This window comes from Anomaloglossus baeobatrachus, chromosome 5 (genome assembly GCF_048569485.1).
Source record: "Anomaloglossus baeobatrachus isolate aAnoBae1 chromosome 5, aAnoBae1.hap1, whole genome shotgun sequence".
NCBI classification, from domain to species: domain Eukaryota; kingdom Metazoa; phylum Chordata; class Amphibia; order Anura; family Aromobatidae; genus Anomaloglossus; species Anomaloglossus baeobatrachus.
In genome coordinates, this window is record NC_134357.1 from 477,857,076 (window position 1) to 477,877,964 (window position 20,889).

General features: G+C 40.9%; 1 protein-coding gene and 1 long non-coding RNA gene across 3 annotated transcripts in view; one reads left to right on the plus strand and one right to left on the minus strand.

Annotated features, from left to right (window-relative positions):
• Window positions 1–19,382, plus strand: part of LOC142310367 (uncharacterized) — a 45,662-nt gene extending 26,280 nt beyond the window's left edge. For both annotated transcript variants that reach the window (XR_012754138.1, XR_012754139.1), the window contains exon 3: window positions 19,250–19,382. This is a non-coding gene — a long non-coding RNA (uncharacterized LOC142310367). The remainder of the gene's footprint in view (window positions 1–19,249) is intronic.
• Window positions 16,867–17,949, minus strand: LOC142310528 (uncharacterized). The gene is made up of 4 exons (XM_075348051.1): window positions 17,708–17,949; window positions 17,471–17,627; window positions 16,910–17,342; window positions 16,867–16,875 (listed from the first exon to the last, which is right to left on the minus strand). The coding sequence occupies exons 1-4, from the start codon at window positions 17,820–17,822 to the stop codon at window positions 16,867–16,869; spliced, it is 714 nt and encodes a 237-aa protein (XP_075204166.1). The 5' UTR covers window positions 17,823–17,949.
• Window positions 19,383–20,889: the final 1,507 nt, after the last annotated feature.

The window sequence follows — 20,889 nt, forward strand, 5'->3', positions numbered from 1 at the left end:
AGTGACAGCAGCGGCAGAGACAGCAGGGCTGGAGAAGATGAGTAAAGTTTTTTTATTATTTTCTCAGACATGTGTTTTCTCCGGCGCATGACACACGGAACACCTCCGTGTGGTCCGTTTGCGTTCCGTGTGACACCCGTGATGCCTGAGAAAAATGGACATGTCTACGTGTGGAGCACACGGACACACGTATGCTCCACACGTACACACGGTCCATGGCAGAACACACACGTGAGCGCAGACTCATTGATTTTAATGGGTCTACGTGTGCCCGTGTCTCCGGTACGTGAGGAAACGGACCAAACACGTACCGGAGACACGGACGTGTGAAAGAGGCCTAAAAGAAATTTCTAGCGTTTTACATGCTTTTTTGATGCTAAACACAGGCTTTTTGTCAAAATCAAAGCATGCGTTTTTGGCATTATAGTGAGGTCAAGAGGTTTCCATTTGCCATCACATCCATTCTGACTTTAAGAAATGAGTCAAGCAATACTTTTACTTTATTTTGAATATAATTATTAAATCACATTAATCATTTTTGGAAAATTAACATTATAGTGTTTGATTTATCTGTTACTATTTTTTATTTTTATTTTTTTTCATTTTTTTCCTACTGTTTGAATGTTCAAACTTTATTTAGTTGTATATTTGTATTGAAAACGCATCTCAATTTAAGCACTGAAAATGCATGTAAAACGCGGTCAAAACGCGGCAAAAACGCTATAAAAACGCATGCATATTTCCAGCATTTATGTGGTCAAAACCAAATTTGACAATGACAAATTCTGCCAAAGGATGCGTTCATTTCTGCAACTTACTGAATGCAACATGCGCACATGGTGGCCTTATAGTCTCATTATTAGCATTTTTAACATTCTTGGTTGTTCGTAGGCATTTATTACAGTGATATGAAAAAGTTTGGGCACCCCTATTAATGTTAACATTTTTTCTTTACAACAATTTGGGTTTTTGCAACAGCTATTTCTGTTTCATATATCTAATAACTGATGGACTGTGTAATATTTCTGGATTAAAATGAGGTTTATTGTACTAACAGAAAATGTGCAATCCGCATTTAAACGAAATTTGTCCGGTGCAAAAGTATGGGCACCCTTATCAATTTCTTGATTTGAACACTCCTCTAACTACTTGTTACTGACTTACTAAAGCACTAAATTGGTTTTGTAACCTCATTGAGCTTTGACCTTCATAGGCAGGTGTATCCAATCATGAGAAAAGGTATTTAAGGTGGCCACTTGCAAGTTGTTCTCCTATTTGAATCTCCTATGAAGAGTGGCATCATGGGCTCCTCAAAACAACTCTCAAAATGATCTGAAAACAAATATTATTCAACATAGTTGTTCAGGGGAAGGATACAAAAAGTAGTCTCAGAGATTTAAACTGTCAGTTTCCACTGTGAGGAACATAGTAAGGAAATGGAAGAACACAGGTACAGTTCTTGTTAAGCCCAGAAGTGTCAGGCCAAGAAAAATATCAGAAAGGCAGAGAAGAAGAATGGTGAGAACAGTCAAGAACAATCCACAGACCACCTCCAAAGACCTGCAGCATCATCCTGCTGCAGATGGTGTCAATGTGCATTGGTCAAAAATACAGTGCACGTTGCACAAGGAGAAGCTGTATGGGAGAGTTATGCGAAAGAAGCCGTTTGTGCAAGCACGCCACAAACAGAGTCGCCTGAGGTATGCAAAAGCACATTTGGACAAGCCAGTTACATTTTGGAAGAAGGTCCTGTGGACTGATGAAACAAAGATTGAGTTGTTTGGTCATACAAAAAGGCGTTATGCATGGAGGCAAAAAAAACATGGCATTCCAAGAAAAGCACTTGCTACCCACAGTAAAATTTGGTGGAGGTTCCATCATGCTTTGGGGCTGTGTGGCCAATGCCGGCACGGGGAATCTTGTTAAAGTTGAGGGTCGCATGGATTCAACTCAGTATCAGCAGATTCCTGACAATAATGTGCAAGAATCAGTGACGAAGTTGAAGTTACGCAGGGGATGGATATTTCAGCAAGACAATGATCCAAAACACCGTTCCAAATCTACTCAGGCATTCATGCAGAGGAACAATTACAATGTTCTGGAATGGCCATCCCAGTCCCCAGACCTGAATATCATTGAAAATCTGTGGGATGATTTGAAGCGTGCTGTCCATGCTCGGCGACCGTCAAACTTAACTGAACTGGAATTGTTTTGTAAACAGGAATGGTCAAATATACCTTCATCCAGGATCCAGGAACTCATTAAAAGCTACAGGAAGCGTCTAGAGGCTGTTATTTTTGCAAAAGGAGGATCTGCAAAATATTAATGTCATTTTTATGTTGAGGTGCCCATACCTTTGCACCGGTCAAATTTTGTTTAAATGCGGATTGCACATTTTCTGTTAGTACAATAAACCTCATTTCAATCCAGAAATATTACTCAGTCCATCAGTTATTAGATATATGAAACTGAAATAGCTGTTGCAAAAACCCAAATTGTTATAAAGAAAAAAGGTTAACATTAATAAGGGTGCCCAAACTTTTTCATATGACTGTATGATAGCAGCACATGACGTTCCTGTGTGGTCACAGATGGCGGTATTCGGTATGATGTTGGCAGTGAGCAGGTTAATGGCAGCACGTCGCCGGCTGGCATTGCTGTTTTTGTAGCTTGTGTGCAGGATGTACGTCCCCGTCTCTCACGTGTCTGCGCGTGTGTCTGTACTGTAACTATACAAACACACGCCGCACTTCTGGGAACCGGGGCTCTGAAAAACACAGCTGCTGCCTCTTCAGGTGAAATGCAAACCATGTGTTATGGGCTGCAGGCGCGGCGGTGGACGGCAGCGGACGGCCCATCCTAAGCTCAGATTTGGCATCGTGTTGTAAAACCGTAGAGAAAACACTTTCATTAAAAAAAATAAAATATGAGTGAATAGGCCTCAGTGTGTTGGCACGGGGTGGAGGAGGGGACAGCCCCAGCGCTCACGGCCTCGGATAAACTTTATGTACGCGCAATCGGAAAAAATGTTAATGAGAAGTAGGAAAACATTGACGTGACGTGAGGGAGCTCCACATTCCTAAAACACTCCCCGAATGTTTGGCGCCGCCATCACTCTTGGTTTTGCTGCGTATTACAATTTTTGGAAACATAATGACACTGGATTGGCGCTGAGGTATAAAGTGCTCGTGTCATAGGGCAACTGGCGCCAGAGTATTTAGCCCATTAGGACCCATGGTGCACATTGGCAGGAGCCCTCACCACTATGGGGGCCCAGTATCTGATGTCGAACCATCGCTTCCCTCATTCATTTTTCCTCAAATTTACTCTTGAAGAAAGGGTTCTCCCTAACTAGGCCACATTACCTCATGTATGAGGGTATCTAAGGGTTACTAGTGTCCTAAACCTCCTACTTATGTCATTTTACATTCACCACGCCAGGGCTGATGAAAAACTCTGTGTTTGTCAAAGCCGTCACCCAGCTTTCCCAGTTTCCCACACATCCAGTTCTGTTAGTTTCCAACTACTCTTTCAGTTCAGAAAAAGGGTAAAGATGCAGTTGTGACGGCCATATTGGTTTGTCACCCAGCTTTCCAGTCACCTAAATGTCTAGTTATGTCCTTTTATATCCAACTCTCTCCTATTTAGCATTTTTATTAATAGTTCAGGAAAAGCTGACCTTGTAAAGGCAGTAGCATCAGCCTTATTCACTTGTCACCCAGCTTTTCCTGGTTTCCTACACATCCAGTTCTGTTAGTTTCCATCACTACTCTTTCACTTTCAGAAAAAGGGTATAGATTCAGTTGTGACGGCCATATTGGCTTGTCACCCAGCTTTCCAGTCACCTACATGACTAGTTATGTCCTTTTGTATCCATCTATCTCATATTTAGCTTTTGTTTTATTATTCACAGTTATCAGCCCTTGGAGAGGCAGTAATATCAGCCTTATTGGCTTGTCACCCAGCTTTCCAGTCACCTACATGACTAGTTATGTCCTTTTGTATCCATCTATCTCATATTTAGCTTTTTTTTTTTTTTTTTTAATGGTTCAAGAAAAGCTGGGAATCAGCCCTTGTAGAGGCAGTAGTGTGAGCCTTATTGCCTTGTCATCCAGCTTACCCATTTTCCCACAGATGTAGTTCTGTTAGTTTCCATCACTACTCTTTCACTTCAGAAAAAGTATATAGATAAAGTTGTGACGGCCATATTGGTTTGTAATCCAGCTTTCCAGTCACCTACATCACTAGTTATGTCCTTTTATATCCACCTCTCTCTTATTAAGCATTTTTTTTATTAATGGTTCAGGAAAAGCTGGGTTTCACCCCTTGTAGAGGCAGTAGTATTAGCCATCTTGGCTTGTCACCCAGCTTTCCAAGTTTCCTATACATCTAGTTCTGTTAGTTTCCATCAGTACTCTTTCACTTCCAGAAAAAGCGGGTAGATGAAGTTGTGACGGCCATATTGATATGTCACTCAGCTTTCCAGTCACCTACATGACTAGTTATGTCCTTTTATATCCCCTCTCATATTTAGCATTTTTTTGTATTAATGGTTCAGGAAAAGCTGCGTATCAGCCCTTGTAAAGGCAGTAGTCTTAGCTGTCTTGGCTTGTCACCCAGCTTTCCCAGTTTCCTACACATCTAGTTCTGTTAGTTTCCATCACTACTCTCACTAAAGAAGTGTACAGATGCAGATGTGACAGCCATATTGGTTTGTCACCCAGCTTTCCAGTCACCTCAATGTCTAGTTATGTCCTTTTATATCCATCTCTCTCCTATTTAGTATTTTTATTCATAGTTCAGGAAAAGCTGTTTTTCAGACCTTGTAAAAGCAATAGTATCAGCCTTATTGACTTGTCACCCAGCTTTCCCAGTTTCCTACACATCTAGTGCTGTTAGTTTCCAACACTACTCTTTCACTGCAGTAAAAGGGTAAAGATGCAGTTGTGACGCCATATTGGTTTGTCACCCAGCTTTCCAGTCACCCACATGACTAGTTATGTCCTTTTATATCCACCTCTCTCATATTTAATATTTTTTTTTATTAATGATGCAGGAAAAGCTGGGTATCAGCCCTTGTAAAGGCAGTAGTCTCAGCTTTATTGGCTTGTCACCCAACTTTCCCAGTTTCCTATACATCTAGTTCTGATAGTTTCCATCACTACTCTTTCACTAAGTGTACAGATGAAATTGTTGACGGCCATATGGGTTTGTCACCCAGCTTTCCAGTCATTTACATGACTAGTTATGTCCTTTTATATCCACCTCTCTCATATTAAGCATTCTTTTTTTTAATGGTTCAGGAAAAGCTGGGTATCAGACTTTGTAAAGGCAGTAGTATCAGCCTTATTGGCTTTTCTCCCAGCTTTCCCAGTTTCCTACACATCCAGTTCTGTTAATTTCCATCACTACTCTTTCAGAAAAAGTGGGTAGATGCAGATGTGACGGCCATACTGGTTTGTCATCCAGCTTTCCAGTCATCTACATGACTAGTTATGTCCACCTCATTTTATATCACCACTCTTATGTAAGACATTTGTCATCTGCTCTTATAGATGTAGTAATGGCAGAGTTGTTTGTCACCCAGCTTTTCCAGTCATCTAGATGACTAGTTTTTTCGTTATACATATACCTCTCTTATAGCTAACTTTTTTTTATTAATTATTCAGGAAAATCAAAAGAGTGGTGATGCAAAAATGACAAAAACTGTGTAGGAAAGCTGGGTGAGAAACCAATATGACTGTTTCTGCAAAAGGTGATAACCTTTTGTAGACACAGTCATATTGTTTTCTCACCCAGCTTTCCCAGTTTCCTACACAGTTTTTGTCATTTTTGTATCACCACTCTTTTATTTTTTTTGGAAAAGATTAGAATTAACCCCTGTAGATACAGTAGTGGCAGCCATAAATATATGCCACCCAGCTTTACCACGTCTACTATAATTCCATCACATTATCTCTCTTAAACCAAGCATTTGCCATCTACCATAGTAGATGCAGTAGTGATGGCCATATTGGTTTGTCACCCAACTTTCCCAGTATTTTACACATCTAGTTCTGTAATTTTACATTCCACATATAACAATTGCTATTTAAGGCTGAGTTAAATGGGAATTAACCCTTGTGATTTACAGTAGTTGTACCCATTTTGGTTTTCCACCCAGCTTTCCCAGTCACCTACATGACTAATTCATTTACACCCACCCTTCATATCTGCCATTTTTTAAATTCAGTTTTGATTTCTGCAAAAGTGGAGTATCAACCGTTGTAGAGGCAGTAGTTGTGGCCATGTTGGTTTGTCACCCAACTTTCCCATTCTCCTATACATGTAGTTCACTAAATTTTCATCACTCTTGCTTAGCATTTGCCATTCAGATATCAGAAATACCTGGGAACTAACTTTAGATGCTATAGTGATGGGCTTGTTGGTATTCACCCAGCTTTCCCAGTCTCCTGCATGACTAATTCGGTCATTTTACATCCACCTCTCCTTTATCTAGTTTTTTTTTGGTCAGGTTTTTGGAAAAGCTGTATATTATCAACCTTTGTAGAGGCAGTAGTGGCAGCCATATTGGTTTGCCACTCAACTTTCCCAGTCTACTACCCTTGTAGTTCACTAATTTTACATCCCTACTCTTATACCTAGCATTCACCATTCAAGTTTCAGAAATAGCTGGGAATCAACCTTTATAGATGCTATAGTGATGGGCTTGTTGGTATTCACCCAGCTTTCCCAGTCGTCTGCATGACTAATTCTGTCATTTTACTTCCACCTCTCCTATATCTAGCCTTTTTTTTATTTTGTTTTAGTCTGGTTTTAGGAAAAGCTGTGTATCAACCCTTGTGGGGGCAGGAGTGGCAGCCATATTGGTTTGCCACCCAGCTTTCCCAGTCTACTAAACTTGAATTTCACTAATTTTACATCACTACTCTTATACCTAGCATTTGCCATTCAAATTTCAGAAATAGCTGGGAATGAACCTTAGATGCTATAGTGATGGGCTTGTTGGTATTCACCCAGCTTTCCCAGTGACCTGCATGACAAATTCTGTCATTTTACATCTACCTCTCCTATATCTAGCATTTTATTAGCCAGGCTTTAGGAAAAGCTGTATATTAACCCTTGTAGAGGCAGTAGTGGCAGCCATATTGGTTTGTCACCCAGCTTTCCCAGTCTACTACACATAGTTCCCTAATTTGACATCACGACTCTCATACCTAGCATTTGCCATTCAAATTTCAGAAATAGCTGGGAATGAACCTTAGATGCTATAGTGATGGGCTTGTTGGTATTCACCCAGCTGTCCCAGTGACCTGCATGACAAATTCTGTCATTTTACATCTACCTCTCCTATATCTAGCATTTTATTAGCCAGGCTTTAGGAAAAGCTGTATATTAACCCTTGTAGAGGCAGTAGTGGCAGCCATATTGGTTTGTCACCCAGCTTTCCCAGTCTACTACACATAGTTCCCTAATTTGACATCACGACTCTCATACCTAGCATTTGCCATTCAAATTTCAGAAATAGCTGGGAATGAACCTTAGATGCTATAGTGATGGGCTTGTTGGTATTCACCCAGCTTTCCCAGTGACCTGCATGACAAATTCTGTCATTTTACATCTACCTCTCCTATATCTAGCATTTTATTAGCCAGGCTTTAGGAAAAGCTGTATATTAACCCTTGTAGAGGCAGTAGTGGCAGCCATATTGGTTTGTCACCCAGCTTTCCCAGTCTACTACACATAGTTCCCTAATTTGACATCACGACTCTCATACCTAGCATTTGCCATTCAAATTTCAGAAATAGCTGGGAATGAGCCTTAGATGCTATAGTGATGGGTTTGTTGGTATTCACCCAGCTTTCCCAGTGACCTGCATGACAAATTCTGTCATTTTACATCTACCTCTCCTATATCTAGCATTTGTTTTAGTCAGGCTTTAGAAAAAGCTGTGTATTAACCCTTGTAAAGACAGTAGTGGCAGCCATATTGGTTTGTCAGCCAGCTTTTCTCAGAAACAGCTAGAGAGAAGTTTCTGTATGATTTTTTTTTTACTTTCGGGGGAAAAAAAAGTTCTTGAGACTTTTGGGGAAGAGGAACACCTGAGATTTCATCTTTTATTTTTTTTAGGTGGAAGCAGACATGGGTAATTTCAGTATCTCTTCCGAGTTCCTCTTTCTTGTAAGCCAGAAGGAGACGGTCGTTTTTCTCAATAAGTGTGACACACCTCGGAAGGAGGACGTTCTGAGACATATTTTAGTCACATCTAGTCAGAAAGTCCTCAGCGATTCCCCTAAACGGCTGCTTTTACTTTGGCAGTCCCAGGAGAATTTCCCAACTTCTGTCCCATATTGGAGCATCATAGTCACCGGGGTGTGTGACTATTTCTATGGGCCCCGGGGGCCCTTACATCACACTGACAAATTATGTCGTTATTTAATCATTATATAGTCATCTCATCATCAGATACCAGAACATGTGGCATTGAGGGCTGTTATGTGGACTACCCACGTTTCTCTTTCACTCTAAAGCTAGCCATACACATTCAATGGCTGTGGCCGATTCTTCGGGCGAGCGTTCGTGTGTTCTTTATGAGAAAGCCGTCACTCACGATGGCATATCTCAGAGAGAACAAAGCGATCGTCAGTCGGACAAATCAGACAAACCCAATAGACAATCAGATGTTCAAGGCTTCCATACAGATGAGACTTTCAGTCATCACTTTCGGCCATATTGACCGCTATAGTGTGATGTGTATGAGCGGGCTTAAAGGGGTATTCCCATCTCCAAGATCCTATCCCACTATGTAATAAGCATAATTAGGAAATGCCATCAATTAGAAATGTAGTATTGTTCTTCTGATTCAACATGTTGCTTACCTCATGTGCAGGGCATTGCAGGACCTTAGGTATCCATGGTTACATCCACTCGTATAGTGATAGTTGGTTGCTCATGGTCGTAACTATGCATACCTAAGCTGCAATGCCCTGCACATCTAGCTGAAATACATTGCGATGCAGAGACCCATCAGGGTCCTACACTTTAATACACGCTGCCAGCCAAACAGAAGCCGGAAGCTTTCAACTGCGTCCCCATGACAATGACGTCATGCGTTGCCATAGCTGCCATAGTGGACGCCAATGAAAGCTGCCGTCCACTGCGGGCCGGCTATAGAGGAGAATGCCGTGCGACGTGGGAACCGCGGCGGGTAAGTACAATATACACCAGGAGGGGGACAGTATATACCAGGAGGGGCCCATGAGAGGAACATATATACTAGGAGGGGGAACAGTATATACCAGGAGGGGCCCATGAGGAGGGCAGTATATACCAGGAATTTGACAGTATATACCAGGATGGGGGATATATTTACCAGAATGGGGGGCATATATACTAGGATGGGGCACATATTTACCAGAATAGGGGGTATATATACCAGAATGGGGGACATATTTACCAGACTAGGGGGTATATATACCAGGATGGGGGGTCATATTTACAAGAATAGGGGGTAAAGATACCAGGATGGGAGACATTTTACCAAGATGGGAGACATTTTACCAAGATGGGAGACATATTTACCAGGATGGGGGACATAGTACCAGAATAGGGGTTAAAGATACCAGGATGGGAGACATATTTACCAGGATGGGGTACATATTTACCAGGATGGGGGACATATTTACCAGGATGGGGGACATATTTACCAGAATGGGGGACATATATACTAGGATGTGGAACATATATACCAGGATGGGGAAAATATTTACCAGGAAGGAGCCCAGGAAGGGGGACATTATAACAGGATGGGGGACATTACTACATAATGGGGGAGGGAAACTCGTATGTCTTTATAAGATTTAGAAGGCTAAATGTATACCTGCATATATGTATACATCTGACCAACATGCACGGATGGATGGGGGCCCAGGTCCAAATTTTGAGCCAGGGCCCATCAAACTCTGGTTATGCCACTGATTACACCTACTAAATATTCGGGTAGGATTGGCGATGAGAATACCCCCTTTAAGGTTAGTGAAAAGTACAGAGTTCACGCCATACAGATACATCTATTTAACGGGGTTACCTACTAATCCAACTTAAAGGGGTTTTCCCAAGTTCACAAGTGATCCCCTAGCCACCATCATTTGTCTGATCCCCTAGAACTTCCAGTGAGTCCAAGAATGGGGCTTCTGAAGCAGAATGGGTACCCCCTTTTATTTTTATCAAAGTGGAGATGCACAGCCTCGACCTCTGCTCCATTCATTGTTTAACGGACTGATGGAAATAAGTAGCACTTTTTATATACATATATATATATATATATATTATATATATATATATATGTGTGTATATATATATGTGTGTGTGTATATATGTGTGTATATATATATATATATATACATATACATATATATACAATAAAAAAAGAAGGAAGCAATCAAAAGATGCAAAAAAGGGGACCTACCGGTGTGGCAACATTTCGGTTCTATTTAACTTTTCTCAAGCAATACAGTGATACAAACAGGAAGTACGGTATATATACCGTGTATATATAGCGTGAGCAATTAAACAGTTAATCAAGATTTCATTAAAAATATATAGAATTTTACTAAACATAAGTTCATAACCATGTTATTTTTATAAAATACATAATACATTTCATTTATTTTTTTAATTATATGAAGTCATATTGTGTGTGGATATCATAGAAAGTGCATATATTAGTGAAGTAAACAGGTGTATCATAAGGTAGGAAACTCACCATAGACCTAATTAATAAAAAAAAAAATAAAGCTTCTAATAAGCACTGATTACTTCATCAATTTTCTAAGTGGATATATTTCTAAGGATTCTATTGACATGAATTTCTCACCGGATGTTGGAAACAACCCATCTAATCCACACAGGCAAAGACATCAAACCATAATTGTCCATAAATTTAGTGATGTGTAATTATGAGAAATGACACAGGGAAAAAGTAATGAACACATGAAGGAAGAGAGGTGTGGAAATCCATGGAAAGCAATGACACTAGCTGAAATTTATTATTAACTAGCTGTAGTACCTGGCGTTGCCCGGGATAGTAACTGTCTCTCTGTCTCTCTCCTAGTCTCTCTTTGTCTGCGTTTGTCTGTCTCTGTCTGCTTCTGTCAGTCTGTCTGTCTCTTTCTGTCTGTCTCTTCTGTGTGTCTGTCTCTTTCCATGTCTGTCTATGTCTGTCTGTGTGTCTGTCTCTATCCATGTCTGTCTGTGTGTGTGTGTGTCTATCTCTTTGTCTGTCTGTGTTCTTAGTGTCTGTCTGTCTCTATCCCTGTGTCTGTCTGTGTCTTTCCTTTTCTATCTCTTTAGCCGTCTGTCTCTTTTCCCATCTGTCTTGTTCTGGGTCTGTCTCTTTCCCCGTATGTCTCTTTCCCCATCTGTATCTTTTCTCGTCTGTCTCTTTCCCCGTCTGTCTCGTTCCAGGTCTGTCTCATTCCAGATCTGTTTCTTTCCCCGTCTGTCTCTTTCTCCGTCTGTCTCTTTCCCCGTTTGTTTCTGTCTCTTTCCTTGTCTCTGTCTCTTTCCCTGTCTCTGTCTCTTTCCCAGTCTGTCTCTTTCCCCGTCTGTCTCTTTCCTTGTTACTTAGTGAAAAATAATATCACCTGGTTAATCTGATGATTTACTGTATAAAAAGGTGTCCCATTACCAAGGTGTCACACAAGAAACATCTCATGATGGGTAAAACCAGTGAGATGTCTCAAAACCTTTGCAACTTGATTGTTGCAAAACATACTGATGGCAGGGGTTACAGATGAATTTCTAAAATTACTAAAGTTTCCAATAAACACTTTTGGGGTCATAATCTGGAAGTGGAAAGAATATCATTTGACAATAAAACATCCATGACTAGGTGCTCCTCGCAAGATTTCAGATAGAAGAGTGAAAAGAAATATCAGAAGAGTTGTCCAAGAGCCAATGAACACCTGTGGAGATCTACAAAAATACCTGGAATCAGCAGGTACGTTGTTTCAAAGAAAACAATAAGTAATGCACTTAGCCTCCATTGCCTGTATGTACGCTCACCACACAAAACTTCATTGTTGAACAAAAAGCATGTGCAAGCCAATGTGAGAATATAGTTTAGTCAGATGAGACAAAAATTGAACTCTTTGGATGCCATAATACCATGTTTGCAGGCCAAAAAGCAGCACAGCATATCACCCCAAAAACACCATACTAACAGTGAAGTTTGGAGGTGGAAACATCATGGTGTGGGGCTCTTCTTCAGCATACGGCTCTGACAAACTTCATGTAATTGAAGAAAGGATAAATGGACAAATGTATTAATACATGCTTGATAAAAATCTGCTGCTATCTACCAGGATGGTGAAGATGAAACGAGAGTGGACATTTCAGCAAGACAATGATCCCAAACACCCAGCCAAGAAAACTCAATTGGATTCAGAGAAAGAACATAAAGGTGCTTCAATGGCCGAGCCAATCACCAGACCTGAATCCAAAATTTGTGGAAGTAACTAAAGCTCAGAGTTCATAAAAAAATCCCATGGGACCTTCATGCTTGGAAGAGTGTGTGGAAAAATGGGCCAAAATCACACCTGAGCAATGCATGCAACTAGTTTCTCCATACAGAAGCATCTTGAAGGGCTTTTGTATGAAGTATTAATTAGATTTCAGTTATTACACATAATTTATGGACATCTATGGTTTGATTTATTTGCCTGTGTGGATTGGATGGGTTGATACAGACATCTGATGAGAACTTCATGTCAATAGCACCTTTAGAAATATATTTACTTAAAAAATTGGTAATGTGTTCAATTCTTTTTTCACTCTCTGTATATATAAAAATACAGGTAAAAGTTTAAATCACCCTTTTTTTCTATAAAGCACAAAGCCAAATCATTAAAAAAAATAGTAATAATAATAACATACTTGTCCCAGCTAATTAAATAATTATCTCATACGGCAAATGCCAAAATGGAAAAAAAAATAAATAAAAATACCAGAATCACTGTTTTTAGGTCATGTCACCTTTCCAAAAACTGGAATAAATAGAGATCAAGAAAGATGTATAGACCCCAATGTGATACTAGTAAAAAGGTACAGCATGCTCCACAAAAAGCAAGACCTCATACAATGCTATCGACGGAAACATTAAAGTTATGGTTCTCAGAATATAGTGACTGAAGCCATTTTTTTTTTTTATTTTGCCAGTTTTTAATTTTTTAGGTATTAAAAATAATCTGTATAAGTTTTGTATTATTATTATTATTATTATCATTATTATTATTATTGATTATTATAGCGCCATCTATTCCATGGCGCTTTACATGTGAAAGAGATATACATAGCACAGACAAGTACAATAATCATAAACAATACAAGGCACAGACTGGTACAGGAGGATAGAGGTCCCTCACAGTCTACAAAGGATAGGTGAGGATACAGTAGGTTAGGGTAGAGCTTGTTGTGCGGCGTTATATCAGACTGAGGGTTACGGCAGGTTGTAGGCTTGTCGGAAGAGGTGGGTCTTCAGGTTCCTTTTGAAGCTTGTCAAGGTAGGTGACAGTCTGATATGTTGTGGCAGAGCATTCCAGAGTATGGGGGAGGCACGGGAGAAATCTTGGATGCGATGGTGGGAAGAGGAGATGAGAGGGGAGTAGAGTAGGAGATCTTGTGAGGATCGAAGGTTACGTGCAGGTAAGTAATGGGAGACTAGGTCATAGATGTAGGGAGGAGACAGGCTGTTGATGGCTTTGTAGGTCATGGTTAGGGTTTTGAACTGGAGTCGTTGGTCAATGGGAAGCCAGTGAAGGGATTGGCAGAGAGGAGAGGTCGGGGAGTAGCGGGGGACAGGTGGATTAGCCGGGCAGCATAGTTTAGAATAGATTGTAGGGATGCGAGACTGATATAATGGAGGCCACAGAGCAGAAGGTTGCAATAGTCCAGGCGGGATTATTGCAACCTTATTAGTGGTATCAAAATAATGTCATTGATTCTCAGAAAAAAAAAACCAGCAAAAAAACATAAATAATGGAATTACATTTTTTTCTCTTCATTTCAACCCACATAGATTTTTTTCAGTACTTTATATGTTAAAGTAAGGGGTGTCTCACAGTAATACAAGCCCTCATACGGGTATGTAAAAAAGTGATGTCTCTTAAAAGGAGAGGAAAAAATGAAAATGCAAAAAAAAACAATAAAACAAAAATAAAATCACCAGTTATGAAGTGGTTAAAGCCATGTTGTTGACTTCGGTCCCGTATTTCAGGCATTAATCACCCAAGGCGCTGTGTTCTGCGAGATGCCCCAGGTAATGGGAATGAAGTTACTGGAACCAGCATCAGTATTCTTATAAAATGCAAAAAACATGCAGGTAAGGCTACTTTCACACATCAGTTTTCTGTATTCAGGTACAGTCCTTTTTTTTTCCGTATCCAACGTTTCCGGTTTTGTTGTGCAAACCGGAGCAGACCGGACCCACCGGATCCGGTTTTAAGCGGATCCGTTGGTGACGGATCCGGAATAAAACGGATCCGGTGGGTCCGGTTTGCATCCGTTTTGCATCCGTTATGTCCGTTTTTTTACGGATCCGTTTTTTAAACACTAAACAAACAATTAACGCGTTCCGTATTCTGATTGGCTATTGGGAAAATATAGTATATATACAGTATTTTGAAGCATATATTACAGAATGAAGACAGAGACAATCAGAAACCATGGATGTTATTCTTGCAAATATCACAAAGATCACTGCAGATTTTATATTTGAGGCAAATCGCTTGGCTATCATCGTCAGAGAAAAGGAGCGACAGCGACTGAGGCGTCAGCGACATCGACGCTTTTGGATCCATCCCCTGACTGCCCAGAGACTGACACGTGGGGTGTTTTCAACCCTATACCTGGAGCTCCGTGGAAACGATGAAAAATTCACAAGCTATGTCCGGATGGCAGTGAATAATTTTGACGTCCTCCTTGGCCTTGTTGCGGACAACATACGTAAAACGGACACCTACAGCCGGTTCTCTATAACACCCGAGGAGCGTTTGCTGGTTACGCTTAGGTAAGTTTTTTTTTTTAATTGTATCCTCCTGTAACTGTAATGTGTTTGCTATTATTTTTTTATAATTATTGTCTTTCCTTTACAGATTCCTTGCAACTGGAGAGTCGCTTTTGTCCCTTCACTACAGGTTTCGACTAGGAATTTCCACCATCTCGGGAATCATTAGAGACACTTGCCAAGCCTTGTGGGATTGCCTCCATGAGGATTTCATCCCCCAGCCCACCAGGGACAGATGGCTTGCAATTGCTGAACAATACTACAACATTTGTCAGTTTCCAAATTGCCTTGGCGCAGTGGACGGCAAACATATAAGAATTGTGAAACCTGCTGCTTCGGGGTCAGAATACTACAATTATAAAAAGTATTTCTCAATTGTCCTAATGGCAATAACGGATGCGGACTACAAATTTATCTCAGTGGACATTGGCGCATATGGGAGATCCAATGACTCTCAGGTCTTTAAAATGTCCCCAATGGGGCGGCGAATCTATGGGAATACTTTTGATTTCCCTCCTGCAAGACCTCTTCCTGGCACATGTGAGCCCCCAATGCCCTTTGTTTTTGTGGCCGACGAAGCCTTTCAACTCTCCCAACATCTATTAAAGCCATATGCAAGCCGTGGATTGACGCAAACACAAAAAATATATAATTACCGATTATCCAGAGCCAGAAGAATGGTGGAATGCTCCTTTGGGATACTAACCAGCAAATGGCGAGTGTTGTTAACAGCCATTAATTTAAACATTGAAACTGTTGATGAAATAGTGAAAGCATGTGTGGTACTGCACAATTTTGTTTTAACAAAGGAACCTTTGTCCTTGGATGACCAGAGTTTGGAATCCACCTCTTTGACTGACTACACCAGTCCTGGATTTAGGAGTAGTGTTGCCTGTTCAACAATACGTGACAAATATGCTGACTATTTTGTGTCCCCAGAAGGTAGAGTAGATTGGCAAGATCAAATGGTATAAGATTTTTGTTTAGTTTTATAACAAATAAAAATAGTTAAAAATAAATTAAAAAATATCTTGTTAACCTTGTTAATTTTAATCTTTGAATCTCTTTAAAAATTTGTAATTTTTACACCGTCAAATTACAACATGTTATGTTTTTGTATTACCTTATTATTAACTTAACTTGCAAAATAATATTCCCCCCCAAAAAAAACAAGAACAAATAAATACTTTTCAACAAAAAACTTTTATTTTTTATTACATACATAAATTATAAATTTGTATATCTTGGGCTTGGGGTGGAGATAGTACTGGAGGGGCTGACAGATGGGAACACACGCACAGTGGGAGTATTGAGGGTGGAAAGTGGTGTTGGTGGTGGTGGTGGGGAAGTAACAGAAGGTGAAGGTGTGGTTGAGAAACCAAGAGGGAAACCAGGAGATGGGATGGGATTTGGTAAGGATTGAGGGGTGGAGTGGAGGGATTGGGAGACAGAAGAGGTGGCGGGTGAATTGGCTTGAGTTGGGGTCATGATGGGTGTGGAAGGCGAGATGTGATAGTGGGTAGGAAGTGTAGGGGCAGATGTGGTTGGGAGCTGGTACTGGGCCGCAGGCTGGTACTGGGCTGCAGGCTGGTACTGGTCAGCAGGCTGGTACTGGGCAGCAGGCTGGTACTGGGCAGCAGGCTGGTACTGGGCAGCAGGGGGAGTAGGGACAATGGCTGGAGGGGGGGCAGGTGCTGGAGGAGGGGTGGGTGGAGGTGGTTGGGAGGAAACCTGCGCAAGAGCCTGCCGTGTGGCTTGCATTACATGCATCTGCTGGTCAGGAGATAGCTTTTCCATGCACTCTAGTACGGCTTGAAAAAAGCAATGATTGGGTAATTTACTTGCATCTAAATGCAGCCTGTCCAGACGCGTGCACAATTCGTGTGTATTTTTATCCATATTGGCCTTTATGAAGCTAAAACCAGAACTATTTTGTTCGGCTAATAATTTAATGGCGTTCTGGAAGGCTGCATTTAGATGCAAGAACTCGGGCGCATAGTTTTTTTCCTGACCCCTATGACGCTGACGCCCAGAACCCAAAGGTGTTCTACTGAGGGCAGCAGTGTCAGAGGGGTGGGGTAGGGGAAAAGCTATCTCGTCACCAGCAGCTTCAGGTAATGAAGTCTCACGGGAAGCTCCAGCGCAGGTGGATGGGACAGATGTAGATGGAAGGGAAGGTTCAGATGGGTCGGGTCTGTGCCTGTGTTCCCCAGTGGCGGACTGTTCAGGGATCGCTCCTGTCGGGTTCGATGCAGGCTCCTGAGTGCTGCAGACGGTGCTGTTAAAAAGAGGAAAAACAAAACAATAATTAATTTAATTGCTATACATTGGCACTGACTAAAAAAAAAGGCAAAAAAAATCAGACATAAAATATTATACTTTGTACATATTGTGGGGAATATTTACCTTCTGCACACCATAGTTGTCCGGAGGAACGACAACGCTCTAAAGTAACGGTACTTCGATCTGCGTCCTCCGGATCCACTCGGGGCCTGCATCTCTTGATTCAACTCCTTTTTGAAGCGATCCCTGATAGACCGCCACCGCTTCAGAAGTTTGTCACCTGAAAGTGGAAAGCACAAAGTGGTTAGTATACAACACATTACATCCTGCAGCATAACCTACTGAACTGTGAATACTTACGCGCTTTCTTCTGGCCACGAGAATTGAGCTCCCCCCAACCTTCTATCGCTGCGTGGCATACCTCGTCCCAGAGTCGACGGGTTACGATTGAATCAGCGTGGCGGCGGTCAGACATGTTCCACAGCGGCTCCCTCTCTCTAACTTCATCGATGAGGAGGTCGATGTTGATAAATCCGGCCTCCTCACCGTCAGAATCGGGAGCACGCTGTGATGCCTGTTCAAAGAAAGAAAAAAGAAATTAAAAAAAAAAAAAAAATAGACAGAAATTCACACAGACATGAGAAAACAAAAAAAAAATAAAAATAAAATCTTACACTATGACCACCGCCACCTCGACGACGACCCTGGGACGGTCTTGGGGGAGCTCTATCGTGAGCCCTAGAAGTTGAAGCCTTTAGTGAAGAAAAAAAAAAACCATTATTTACTTATGTGTTTGGTGTGCTGTGGTAAACAATTCCTGTATGAAACTTACACTATGACCGCCCGCTCCGTGTATTTCTCCACCCCTTCCGTCATCTTCTGGCAGCATCTCCTGTGATGTTTCGGCCACCTGGGTAAATGTCGTTTATTTAAAAATTTTTTTTTTTTTTTAAAAAAAAAAAAACAAAAAAAAAAAATATATACCTCAGTTTGTAAACCGGAGGGCGGGCTACCAGAAGACGACATATCTTATTTTATTACAGGCCTCGCACAGCAACTGGCTGGACCAAACTCTGACCGCAACACTGCACCTGTAAAGAAAAAACAATGTCTAAGTACATGTACGCAGCTCACAACAGTGATCTGTGGACAGTACTGTGGACATTACCTCAGGAACACTCTCCTCCACAAGATTTGCACACTTGCACAGAACCGTAGGAACACAGCAACTGGCTGGACCAAACTCTGACCGCAACACTGCACCTGTAAAAAACGAAAAAACAATGTCTAAGTACATGTACGCAGCTCACAACAGTTATCTGTGGACAGTACTGTGGACATTACCTCTTCCCTGGAGCACTGGACTGGAGGACAGCAGAACTTGAAGTCAGGAACGAACGGCAGGAGGTGTGTAGAATGTGCTGGATCCTTTTATAAGTTTGGTGATGATGAAAAAAAAAAATTTGCGCATGCTCTGTTTACCAAACCGGATGCGGTCACCGCATCCGGTTTAAACCGCATTGCGCCGGATCCGGCATGCATAGACACCCATTGTATACAATGCCGTATTGTGCCGGATCCGGCAGAATGCGGTTTTTTTAAGGGGCAAAAAAACGTTACATGATACGTTCTATCCGGCCGCCGCATTTAATTATTTTGCCACATCCGGAAAAAACCGGATGCACCGCAAAGCAATCAGGTACAATCCGGTTACAATGCAAGTCTATGGGGATAAACCGGATGCGATACCGGATCCGTTTTATCCTTTTTTTTCCGGATTGTACCTGATGGCAAAAAACTGATGTGTGAAAGTAGCCTTACACATAGAAGACTCGCCAGGTGGGGGACATTTTTAGAAATCCTTAGTAAATATGTGTATTCTTTTTTTGTTTTGTTACTCAGGCAAAGAAGAGAAAGATTTCCAGCACCAGCTCTTCCTTGTGTCCATGTAGTGCATTCAGAGGAGACACAAAGTACAGATTACTGACGCGTTTCGAGTCTCTATCAGTGACTTATGGATTTGCCACAAATTCATCAAACCATCTTTTTAAGTTGTTTTTAGTTTTCTGATTCTTACGTCAATCTGGCGTTTTCCAGATGTTTTCGACTAATTCATGAAATGTAACCATTAAAAAAAAAAAAAAGTCGCAACATTTGATTAAACTCTACCCCAGTCTCCACCAGGAGTGTTTTAATATACGCCACTCATTTTGGCCCATTTTTTACGACATTTTATGAGATGTGCAACCTTTTCCATTATAGAGTCAGAAAAAAAGAGTTAAAGGACAGAAAAAAACCCCACAAGACCCAATTCATCATTTGCGGGGTTTTTTTAAGTCACTTTTCTTTTTCGATTTATGGTTTCCGCTGATGTTTTTTGCATAAAATTCATCAAAATGGCCCATGCGATTCATAAATTTTGCTCATAGCTCAAAATTGTGAACCAGGCCCTGATTCGTGAAAGGTTTTACCCCTGAATTCTGGAGTAAGATATGTGGTGAAAGGGACGGATGCGCACATGCCACTTTTCAGACCCGCCCAAATCATTAAATGGCTGGCGTCTCCTAATGCATGCAGTGCCTTCGACTCCAGCACGCACTTCTTATCACGACCGGCATGAATAATGCTGGTCTTCATGAATCGGAGCCTAAACTAAAAAAAATAAACCTGGAAAAGCCACAAAATCATTTTGAGAGGTAGTACTCATGGCCAAAAAATACTGAAAATGTAATCATGAATCTGGCCCACAATTTTGGATTTTGAACAAAATTCATAAATTGCATTTCCGTTTTAATGAATTTTGCACAAAAACTGCTAGCGAGAACCTAAGGTAAAAAAAACCAAAACAACAAAAAAGTGGAATAATAAAATTCCACCGGTGATGAGTACAGCCATTTGGGTTCACAGTCTTGCCGCTGGGTGTACTGTTCTAAATAAGCTACGTGACAAATTTTCTCCTGATAGTAATAGCTTTTTTTAACAACAGATCTGTGTCTACAGCTCTACATAAGCTTAACTAAAATGTCATTATTTTACAGAACTGATATTTATAAATGATATTACACATTCACAATTTGTAAATTGTAATGGTGCGGAGCACATGGGACCTTCAGGATTTGAAGAGTGTTTGTGTGGAAGATTGGCCTAAAATCACACCTGAGCAATGCATGCCGCTAATTTCTCCATACAAGTATTAGCTCTGCCCATGAAAACAGGGATAGCACTAGTAAGTGAAAAACGAACATCTGAATGAGCCCTTGAGGTGTTGAAAATACAATTGGTGTAGCCTACTTATCATGAATCATTACTGATTATTACAAAGTTATTAATAGTAATTGGCCTCTATCCTTATTTAGAGTTACATTACGTGCTCTGTTGAGTGATAGCCATGATTATAGGTGGCGGTCATTGCCGGCATTTATCCAGGACAGAATTCTACAGTTTGTACAGAATTAAACCATGTTCATTTTTTGGGATTGATCTTTAATGCTCCAACAGCACATCTTGTAATTATCGTCAATATTAAATCCAGGGTATAAAGA